This window comes from Otolemur garnettii, unplaced genomic scaffold (assembly GCF_000181295.1).
Source record: "Otolemur garnettii isolate 467f Iridium unplaced genomic scaffold, OtoGar3 scaffold00007, whole genome shotgun sequence".
NCBI classification, from domain to species: Eukaryota; Metazoa; Chordata; class Mammalia; order Primates; family Galagidae; genus Otolemur; species Otolemur garnettii.
The window spans coordinates 24619487-24631447 of record NW_003852402.1 but is presented as its reverse complement, the minus strand read 5'-3'; the positions used below and the strand labels follow the sequence as shown (position 1 = coordinate 24631447).

Sequence of the window (11961 nt, the reverse complement as noted above, 5' to 3'; positions counted from 1 at the left end):
GCAGTCATCATTGTTGTTTGGCGGGTCCGGGCTGGGGATTCGAACCCGCCACCTTAGGTGTACGTGGCTGGCACCTTAGCCGCTTGAGCCACAGGTGCCGAGCCTGGAAATATTCTTTATCTTGATCTGGTGATTATACAGGTATATACATACTTAGTAGCTCCTTGACCTATATACACTTAAGATTTGTGAATCTAAGAAAATCTATTAAGGTGAAACTCACAAGTAAACATTTTCCCACACAATCTGTCTTTAACATGACACTCACCTGAATGCAGGGCATGCTTCTAGATCTATTCAGTTCCCTGTACATTTTGTCCACTTCATTTATAGTCTTGTCGTTTCCCATGGGTGAGAACACACAGACTACGACGATCTGATCCACAGAGGCCAGCTGTCTGCTTATAAGGTGATCATACTCCAGGTCTGTCACTTCAGGGATGTTGTGAGAGCTACATCGGCATATGTCCCCTTCCTGCCCGCACAACATTCTCCTTAGGACCACAGGGCAGAACAGGGGGGAAGCAAACCTTGTATCCTTGCTTTCAATGGGAAGGGGAACCCTAGAAAAGTAATGGTTGGAAATCATGTCAAAGAACTGAAAGGACAGAAAGAACAGCCCTGAATTACATGTGGCTGCTTTGGTAAAGCACTGGCATTTAATTCTAGACAGAATTTTATTTGCCAAAATACAAGAATACTTGTCAATACACAAAAAGAGTTAAAAGTAAGCCTTTTCAGCTATACAGGCACATATGGCTCTGAAACAAACCTAATCCAAATGATTGCAAATAATTAATGAGTAAGAATGATATTTGAGTGTTAATTGCAGTTTAACATATGCAAGAGGAATGAACACAAGGGTGGGCTATAAGACACTTACTTTTATTCTCTTAGAAATGACCAAAAACATACAAGTAGCAAATAACAGAGCTACGATCTGAATCCATGTGGGTTTTTTCTATTACAATACTGTTATCTTGCTGACTCCTGAGGATGAAATATCTGTAACATACTTCAGAGTCAGTTTATTATGTCTATTAATAGACTGGATAAGCCACGCAACCCAATATTCAGAACAAAAATCAGACAGCTAAGTTTGGGTCCATCATCTGTCATTTACTCTCACTGGGACTGACTTCTGACTCTTTTGTGCCTCAGTACTAACAGCTGTTATGTAGGGGGTAAACTCATGTTTCCATAAATCTTCCAGGGAGATAATGAAGCTTATAAAATCAAATTCATGAATTTTAATTAGCTTAAAGAATTTTTATGAGATGCTAAAATTTGTTTAAAAATATAATATTTTAATCAAGTTATTTAAAACTGGCATTCCTGGGTAGCTAGAAGAGTACATTTTATCATCATTAAAATATTCACTATTGGCTTCGGTTTCTTTACCCTGATTCTGAGGGTTGTGGACTCAATGCCTGTGTCCCCCCCAAATCTGTATGTTATTGCCCTAATCCTCAAGATTATTTGCGGATGGGGCATCTATGGAGGTAACTGAGGTTAAATGATGTCATAAGGGTGGGGCCTTGATCTGATAGGACGAGTGCCCTTCTAAGAAGAGGACACCAGAGAGCTGGCTTTTGCTGTCTCTGCCATACGAGGACATAGCAGGAAGGTGGCCATCTGTAAGTGAGGAACAGAGCCTTCACCAGGAACCAACTCCTCAGACTTTGTTCATGGACTTCTAGAACTGTGAGAAGATTAATTTCTGTTGTTTAAGTCATCAAAGTCTGTGGTAATTTGTCAAAGCCGCTCAAGCAGATTAATACACTAAGAAACTTAATGTGATAAATGACCAATTATGTTTGTTGAAGTCATGCTTTTTGAAATGTCTTGATGCCTCCCCTCAGTAGAAACACATTTTCTTTGAAAGGATGATTATATTCAAAACTTACATATCATAAGAGAACCAATGCATGTAAATACAGCACATTATTTCAGCACTTGCCTTAGTGCCCCACCAAATGTTTTCAATGTCTTTTTTTTTTTTTAACAAAACATCACTTTTATTGACAGTTTAGGGGCATGATGGACAGTTACACAGAACAGAAATGAAACAGAGGTAAAATTGTAGCAGATGGGGTAATACTTTTTCCCCTTATCTTCTCCCTCAGCACAATCTGTTCCCACCTTCTCACAATCCTTCTCAAGGGCAGCCATGTCCTCAGTGGCCTCAGAATACTCTCCTCCATCCTCTTACCACATACCATTGAACAAAGGCACACTTGGCATACGTCAGGTCAAACTTGTGGTCTAGGCGAGCCCAGACCCCACAGTGGCTGTGCTGTTGCTCAGCATGCACACAGCTCTCTATAGCTTGGCCAAGTCTCCACCAGGTACCACAGTCGGAGGCTGGTAATTGATGCCAACCTTGAAGCTCGTTGGACACCACACTGTGAAATGCATGGTACGGTTGATCTTGATGGTGGCAATGGCAGCACTGTCATATTTGGAGCCACATCACCATGGCACAACAGGCAGTACACCATGTAGCGAGGGTCATATTTCACCATCTGGTTGGCTGGCTCAAAGCAAGCACTGGTGATCTCTGCTACAGTACGCTGTTCATGGTAGGCTTTCTCAGCAGAGATCACAGGGGCATACATGTGGCCAGAGGGAAGTGCATGAGGGCATAGGGTACCAGGTTGATTTGGAATTCTGTCAGGTCAACATTCAGGGCTTCATCAAATCTAAGCGAAGCAATGATGGAGAACACAGTCTGGCCAATTCATTTTAGCATAGGTTGGGCACTTAATATAAAGGTTTCTCCAATAGATGTCATAGATGGCCTCATTGTCTACCATGAAGGCACAATCATAGTGCTCCAGAGTGGTGTGGGTGGTGAGGATGGAGTTGTAGGGCTCAATTACAGCTGTGGAAACCTGGGGGACTGGGTAAATGAAGACTTCCAGCTTGGACTTCTTGCTATAATCAACAGAGAGGTGTTTCATCAGCCGAGAGGTGAACCCAGAATTAGTTCCCCTACTAAAGCTGTGGAAAACCAAGAAGCCCTGAAGACCTGTGCACTAGTCAGATAGCTTGTGAATTTGGTCCAAGATGAGGTTAATGATCTCTTTGCCAGTGGTATAGGGCCCACAGGCATAGTTACTGGCAGCATTTTCCTTGCCTATGATGAGCGGCTCAGGGTGGAAGAGCTGGTGGTAGGTACCAATGTGAACTTTGTCAATGGACCATGGGTTCCAGGTCTATAAAAACTGCCCTGTGCACATACTTGATGGTGCCCATCTCACTGCAGGTGTTGAAGGACTTATCTCCTCCCCTAGTGGTCTGGTCACTTGGCATCTGGCCATTGAGCTGGATGCCGTGTTCCAGGCAGTAGAGCTCTCAGCAGACATTGCCAATCTGGATGGAGATGCACTCACACATGACGGGGACTTGTAGGGCTCTGTGGCACTGAAGGACGTGAAGGTGCAGCAACAAGGGTCTCCTACTACCAAGGAGTCTGGGGAAGAACTTGTCTGTTTTCAATGTCTTCTTCCCTCTTATAGCAAAGTGTTTATTAGTGTATTTAGATACAGGCTAACTTAGAAATGGATCTTCTGGCTTGGTGCCTGTGGCTCAAGTGGCTAAGGCGCCAGCCACATACACCTAAGGTGGTGGGTTTGAATCCAACCCGGCCCCGCCCAACAACAATGATGGCTGCAACCAAAAAATAGCCAGGCATTGTGGCGGGCACCTGTGGTCCCAGCTACTTGGGAGGCAGAGGCAAGAGACTCGCTTGAGCCCAGGAGTTGGAGGTTGCTGTGAGCTGTGATGCCACAGCACTCTACCCAGGGGGATAGCTTGAGGCTCTGTCTCAAAAAAAAAAAAAAAAGAAATGGATCTTCTTTTATGGAAAAAAGGCAATTATCAGTAGAATATTATTTCTCTGAAATGTCCAGAATTGGATCAGTTCTGCATTAATTATAGTAAAAGTTTATGTGTGTTGGTATGTGCATGTAGTAGAACAGTTCACATATTCATAAAACTGTGAGTACAACACAGTTATATTCAAGAGTATAACAAATACCCTTGTACACACTACCCAGTTTTATCAAATCTTAATCTTTCACTCTATTTGCCATATATATATATACATTTGCTGTGTACACACACACACACACACACACACACACACACGCACGCATATATATATACAGGGTGGCCATAAAGTTCATGTGAAAAACAAACAAACAAACAATGGGCGGTGCCTGTGGCTCAAAGGAGTAGGGCGCTGGCCCCATGTACTGGAGGTGGCAGGTTCATGCATGAACTTTATGGATACCTTGTATATTTATCGTTACAGTTTCAGCTACAACTGAAGGCCCCCAGGACCCCTACCTGATTTCACTCAATTTTTTACCCTGATTTTGGTGCACGTCATTCTCATACTTGTAATATAAATATATAATAATCCATAATCTGACAGGATTAGGATTTTATTTGCAAGCAACAGAAACAAATTAGTTAATTTAAGCAAACAAACAAAGAAAAAAGGAGTTTATTAGTGAACATGGGAAATCTTTGCAAGAGTGGAAGACTGAGACTTGCAGCCTCTACTGCTAGCGAAACGTCCCTAATCATGCTATGGAATGCGTCTGATAGCAACACCACAGCCCTGGCTGCTGGGACCCTACGGCTCACACTTTTAACCCTACTGACCCAAGACACTGCGGTGGGAACCACGGGCACTGCAGCCATGTGGAGCTACTGCCTTTCCTTCCAGGGGAGTCTGGGCAGGCCCTGAAGCTGTGTGAAAAGCTGGGGCAGATGCATCTGATTGGTGGGGCCTACCTAGGTCACATGCTTGGGCCCTACCTTCAGAAGAGACTGGGAAACCAAGAATCTGGCATTATCAGCTTCTGTTGTGGGTGTGGACCCTGCCTCAGCAGGTAAGGGAGTCCTCCCACAGGGGAGGAAGGTACAGGTGCTGCATGGTCAAAGCAGATGGCAGTTGTCCACAACAAACAATTTATACATTCTCTTCTATGATGTATATTGATGCATTCAATTTTTTACCATTGCAAATGGCTGAAATGAAATTTTTGTACATTTCCTAGAGTACAGAGTTTCTCTGTATTATAACATATTTATATCTTCAACTTTACAAAGTATTGCCATATTGTTCAGCAAAGAATCTATGTGCCGATCATATGTTTTGCTAATTTTTTCCCCTGTCTATTGGCTTGTCTTTTCTTTCTGTTTATGGTGTGCTTTTTTCATATGAAAGATTTTCATTTTAAGGTAAACTAATCAACTTTTTCTCTTATGATTGCATGTTTTTTTTGTGTATGTTTGGTTTAAGAATTTATTTTCTACCTTGATATGATAAAAAATATTCTCATGTTTGTTTGAAATGTTTTATTATTAGGCTTTTCATGTTTAGCTTTTTATCTGGAGTTTATATGGGAAGTAGAAATATAAAATAGATAGACAGACAGACAGATAATCAGTTGTCCTAGCACCACTTATTGAAGAATCCATTCTTCTTCACTGGTTTCTTTCTTTTCTTTCTTTTTTTTTTTTTTTTTATTGAGATAGAGTTTCACTTTGTCACCCTCAGTAGAGTGCTGTAGCATCATAGCTCACAGCAACCTTAAACTCTTGGGCTCAAGTGATTTTCTTGCCTTAGCCTCCCTAGTAGCTGGGACTACAGGCACCTGCCTCAATGCTCGGCTATTTTTTCTTTTTGTTTAGCAGGCCAGATCCAGGTTCAAACCCACCAGCCCTGGAGCAGATGGCTAGCACCCTAACCACTGAGATACAGGTGCCCATCTTCACTGGTTTCTAATGCTACCTTTGTTGTACCTCAAGTTTTCCTATGTGCCCATGGGTCTGAGTAGGTCTATCTATTCTGTTCATTGGTCTCTTTAATGAAGGCTGGTGCCAATATTACAATATCTTAGTTACCATCATTTCATAAAAAGGTCTTGAAATCTGGTAGGGCAAGTCCTCCCACTTTGTTTTTCTTCTTCAAATATATTAATGAGTTAGCTGTCTTATATCCCACAAAAAGAACTTTTAGCAAATCTGGCTTCATGTACAATATGGGCCATAAAGAGTAGGAAGAGAATTAAGACCACCTTTGCCAGTGGCTGGTTGGCAGCAGAGAGCTCTGATAGCAGGAGGCAGGGAGCTACATCAAATAAATCAGGTATGTGTTTTGTTTTTTTTTCGAGATAGAAGTCTTACTTCATCACCCTCAGTAGAGTACTGTTCCATCACAGCTCACAGCAACCTCCAACTCCTAGGCTTAGGTGATTCTCTTGCCTCAGCCTCCCGAGTAGCTGGGACTACAGGGGCCTGCCACAACACCTGGCTATTTTTTGTTGCAGTTTGGCCGGGGCCAGGTTTGAACCCGCCACCCTCGGTATATGGGGCTGGTGCCCTACCCACTGAGCTACAGGCACCACCTTGTTTGTTTGTTTTTTGAGACAGAGTTTCATTATGTCACCCTCAGTAGAGTTCTGTGTGTCACAGCTCACAGCAACCTCAAACTCTTGGGCTTAAGAGATTCCCTTGCCTCAGCGTCCCTAGTAGCTGGGACTATAGTCGCCTGCCACAATGCCCGGCTATTTTTTGTTGTAGTTGTCATTGTTATTTTCTTTAGCTGGCCCAGGCTGGGTTTGAACCTGCCAGCCTTAGCGTATGTGGCCAGTGCCCTATCCACTGAGCTATAGGTACTGCCAAATCAGGTATGTTTGGAATTAAGGCTCTGATCTCTACCCTGTGAGAACAATCTGCTAGAAGTCCTGGCCTCAGCAAGGGTCAGTTGATTTCTGATTTTCTCCTGCATCCCCACCTTTGCCTTCCCAGGGCCTATGATGAAGACACACGTAGCCACATCAGGGCTCCTGGAAAGGCATTCCTGCATCCCTGAGTAGTTCCCATGTGTTAGCTGGTGTGCTGTGAAATCATTAAAAAATCATGTTTTAGGCTACAATCCTCTCTGTACATTTCTGCTCAAGAAGGTATTTTAATTTCTTTCCTTGAGCAACCCCTCCAACTTCCTGCCTCAAACACCTTGCAATGAGAGGTAAAATAGAAAAAGAAGCTATGCTCCAAGCTGAGAGGAACACCTCTGTGCATAGAAGCCCAATATTGTTAGTGAGGCAAAAGCCAAAGCTTTCTTGGCTCTAGACCTAGAAGAAGCAAAATTGGATAAGACTTTGGCTCTTGTGAGAAAACAAATAATGTGCCTCTCTCAAGAAAGGGTGAAATGGGGATTGGGGATGTTTCCTGCCTCATTTCTTTTTCTTTTCTTTTCTTTCTTTCTTTTTTTTTTTTTGAGACAGAGTCACACTCTGTCACTCTGGGTAGAGAGTCATGGTATCATCATAGCTCACAGCAACCTCAAACTCAACTCTTGGGCTCAAGTAATCTACTTGCCTCAGTTTTTCTATTATTTTTTTTTAGTAGAGACAGGGTCTCACTTTTGCTCAGGCTGGTCTCAAACTCCTGAACTCAAACAATCCACCTGCCTTGGCCTTTCAGAGTGCTAAGATTACAGGCATGAGCCACTGCACCAGGCCCTGATTCACTCCTTAAAAACCAATGTAAAGGGTAGGTCTTTGCACAAGGCTAGAATAGCTACTATCTGCTCCTGCTGGGCCACAGGATGATTAATGCCCAGGCAGGTGAGAGAACACAGCCACAGCCTCCTAGTCAAGACTGCCAGTCTCAAGGCAAGCTGCTTGCTGGCTTGGAGACTGGGTCTACAATATTTCCAATATTCTTGGGGCAGGACATCCAAGCTGCCATCATTAGCGGTGGCTCATGCCTGTAATCCTAGCACTCTGGGGGGCTGAGGCAGATGGATTGCTTGAGCTCACAAGTTCGAGACCAGCCTGAGCAAGAGCAACACCTGTCTCTACTAAAAAAAGAAAAAAACCCAAACAAACCACTAGACCTAGAGGAATGAGTGTATCCACGCACACTCATACACACACACAGAGACGACAGAAAGAAATAGGAAAAACATTCTCCACTCAAGATGAGCCTAGAATCCAAAATTCCAAAACATATAAAGAAAACTAATTTGATAGCTTACAAAATCAGTAGTCAAAAGATGGATTTGATCTAGACAAAATAAAAATAAAAGAACAAATCTAGTAAATACTTATACAAAAGTATGATTGGAATCCTCAAGGAAAAAAAGATGGAATAAGAACTTGGAAAAACTATCATTAATCCTTCACTGTCCTCCCTGCCCCCAATTTAGGGGTAAAGAAGCTGAGCTCAGAGAGGTTAAGTAATTTGCCCAACATGAACCATTACAAAAATATGTGACAACTTGATTGTCCTTTAAAGGAAAAATTGGAAGTAGAAAGTGGGGACTTCAATGTTTTGTTAATTGATCTACAGCTAAACTAGAATGTGTATGTTTGTTTATTGCTCTCAGAGTCTTAAGACATCTAAACACTGCTGCTATTACCAGCATTTTCCTGTGCACTGAAAACTAAATGATTACTGTAATTTGTAAAGCATATGAATTTTAAAAACTTAGGCGGATGCATTTTTTTGTCTGTTTACTGTTCTTCCCAGTTTCATTCAATAAACTTGAATTCTGAGGATTATTTGACAATTTTAGCTCCAAATGTATGGTGGTGGAAACTGTGGACTTTACTAGAAGGGGATGGAAAGACATTACAATGAGGTGGGTAGATAGACCACGTGCTGAAAAGAAATCAGCTAAGCCCTCTAAGAATTGGGTCCATGAGCTAGTTAAAATAGAAAGAAACATTTATTTAAAAGTCAGGGAATTAACTGATATACCCACAAGTATAGAGAATCAACCTATGCTTCTTAAGTATACAATAAAACAGCATCTCTCACTCTCTCACTAATAGGCTGAATATAACATTAATTACCTTGCATTAGGGAATTATAGGTTGGCAGACACAGTACTAAATACTTGAAATGTTGGATGGCGCCTGTGGCTCAGTGGGTAGGGCGCCAGCCCCATATACCCAGGGTAGTGGGTTCAAAACCAGCCCCGGCCAAACTGCAACAAAAAAAATAGCCAGGTATTGTCATTGTGGTGGGTGCCTGTAGTCCCAGCTACTCAGGAGGCTGAGGCAAGAGAATTGCCTAACCCCAGGAGTTGGAGGTTGCTGTGAGCTGTGACACCACAGCACTCTACTGAGGGCAGCAAGGTGAGACTCTGTCTCTAAGAAAAAAAAAAAAAGAAAAAATTTGAAATATTTATCTCATTTCATTCTTACTCAACCTTGTCAAGCAAGTATTACTATTGCCTTTCTACAGATAAACAGAAGCTTAGAGAGCTATCTGATTGCTAAAGTTCTCATAGCTAATATGCTCCACTAGTGTCTTAGTAGGACACCGTACTGTTGTACAGTGTCCTATATCAGATGTCACTTGCCCACCATGCATCATGCGCAGGATTTGGCTGGAAATTGACCTATAGCATAAAAGCCATAAGGAGAAGTGATCACACATAAAATAGGTCTTCCTTATGCATAGTGCTTGTTTTTAATCCATGGGTTAGGTGAAGCCTTTATGTTTTTTATTCCAAGGTTTAGAGTCTAATTGTGGATTTAAAAGTTTCAGTTAGGGCAGTGCCCATTAGCTCAGTGGGTAGGGCACCAGCCATATATACTAAGGCTGGCAGGTTCGAACCCAGCCTGCGCCAGCTAAAACAACAATGGCAACAAAAAAAATAGCCAGGCGTTGTGGCGGGAGCCTGTGGTCCCAGCTACTTGGGAGGCTGAGGCAGGAGAATCACTTGAGCCCAAGAGTTTGACGTTGCTGTGAGCTGTGAGCTGTGACAACATAGTACTCTACCCAGGGCAACAGCTTGAGACTCTGTCTCAAAAAAAAAAAAGTTTCAGTTAAATATTTACATGAATAAATGAAGCCCTATTGAATTGGTATGAATCTCTTCAAATGTCACTGCTACCTGTGTAACTGTGCTATAAATATAATTTTACACTTAAACATGAAATGATTGGGTTTTGACTTTCTTTCTTTTTTTTTTTTTTGAGACAGAGCCTCAAGTTGTCACCCTTGGTAGAGTGCTGTAGCATTACAGCTCACAGCAACCTCCAACTCCTGGGCTCAAACGAGTCTCCTGCCTCCACCTCCCAAGTAGCTGGGACTACAGGTGCCCGCCACAACGCCTGGCTATTTTTTGGTTGCAGCCATCATTGTTGTTTGGTAGGCCTGGGCTGGATTCAAACCTGCTAGCTCAGGTGTATGTGGCTGGCACCTTAACCGCTTGAACCACAGGCGCCGAGCCGGGTTTTGACTTTCTTAGAGTAATTTTTCTTTTTGAGACAGGATTTTGCTCTTTTGCGTGGGCTACACTGCAGTGGTGTCATCATCATTAACTGCAACCTCAGTGAGCAATCCTCTTGTATTGCTTGGGTTCAAGCAGTCCTCTTGCTTCTGCCTCCTAAGTAGCTGGGACTATAGGTGCATCCCTCCATGTCTTGCTAATTTTTCTGTTTTTTATAGAGTTGGGGTCTTACTAGGTTGCCTAGGCTAGTTTTAAACTCCGGGCCTCATGTGATCCTCTCAGTTTGCCTTTCTAAAGTGCTAGGATTACAGGTGTGAACCACCATACCCACCCTTTCTTAGAGTAATTTTGATTTCAGCAAATGTTTTAGACTGCCTCACACAGCATCTGCTCACTTCATTACTGAAGATTTTTAAGGATTGGTTAATTTTGTTACTTATACACAGTTTTGGCCTGGAGACAAGGAGCCATAATCTAGCCCCAATCCGCCTATTGTCTGTATCTTCCATCCCCTAAACTCCAGCAAAACCAAACTGCTCACCATTCATCTAATTTTACCTGCACTGTCCCTTCTAAAGGACTTTGCTCCAATCCTTGCTCTGATGCTCACTGGCTGTGTCTTTGGGCAAATTACTTAACCTCTCTGAGCTCAGCTTCTTTACCTCTAAAATGGGGGCAGGGAGGACAGTGAAGGATTAATTCTAGTCACCCTTAGGTGTGTCGTGAACATGAAATGAAATCCTGCAAGTATGGTGTTAGCATGGTGCCTAGTGAATGTACAGTGAATGGCCAGTAAATGTTAGCCATCCCTGACAGGATCAGTGTTATCACTGTCCTTGTCATTACTCATGTCTCCAACTATAATAAAATGCTCATCATCCCTACTTGATATCCAAATTCTCTCCCATTATTCAAGACTCTAGTCAAATGCTCCCTAAAAAAAAAATCCTTCCTTTCCCTTGGCTTGGTGCCCATGTTCAACGGTTAGGGTGCTGGTCACGTGCACTGATAGACTATATCTTATGTCATCCTGCAGGCTTGAAGCCCTCAAACAACAAGGGCTGAGTCTTTATGCTGCTAATCGTGCTGGCAGACAGCAACACAAAGCAGGTAACAACTAATGGTGCATGAGTTCATTCCATGGCCAGGTGTCTATAGCACCACTTTGTTTAGCTGCACTAAGAGGTATAATGACGAGACTTCAAATACAGGAAATACTTCCCTCATTGTATTTACAACTTTTTAAAAATTTATAGTCTTCACCAAATGTTACTGAAGCAATTATTAGGTTTGGGAGCTCCAGGGATTCTCACCTCCTGGGGGCCTTGGCAGATGTGTGCCCAGCTGGTTTGAGGTACTGTGTGGTGGGAGGGGCAAAGTGTCGCCTCTGGCTTCTGAAGGCTGCACTCAGTGGAGACCAAGCTGTCCTCCAGGGCCTTTTCCCCTCCCCGTTCTACCTGAACCTGGACACAGGTGACACAGAGGCTTTCTCCACCTGAGGTAGGAATCATCCCTGCTCACTGGTTCATCCCAGGGATTCAAAAGCATAGAGAACTAAGTTTTTATGCTGATTAAGAAAACAAGGAGAGGCCCAGCGCCTATAGCTCAACCGGCTAAGGCGCCAGCCACGTACACCTAAGGTGGCGGGTTCGAATCCCCAGCCCGGACCCGCCAAACAACAATGACGACTG

At 43.0% G+C, this 11961-nt stretch overlaps 1 protein-coding gene and 1 pseudogene across 2 annotated transcripts in view; both read right to left on the bottom strand.

Moving 5' to 3' along the window:
- The window catches only part of LOC100940566 (uncharacterized protein C3orf20-like), a 91293-nt gene that overhangs the window by 38161 nt on the left and 41171 nt on the right, over positions 1-11961 (bottom strand). For both annotated transcript variants that reach the window (XM_023509431.1, XM_023509432.1), the window contains one exon: positions 269-563. In XM_023509431.1, coding sequence (XP_023365199.1) covers positions 269-563 — 295 coding nt within the window. The remainder of the gene's footprint in view (positions 1-268; positions 564-11961) is intronic.
- LOC111721729 lies at positions 2002-3436 on the bottom strand (annotated as a pseudogene).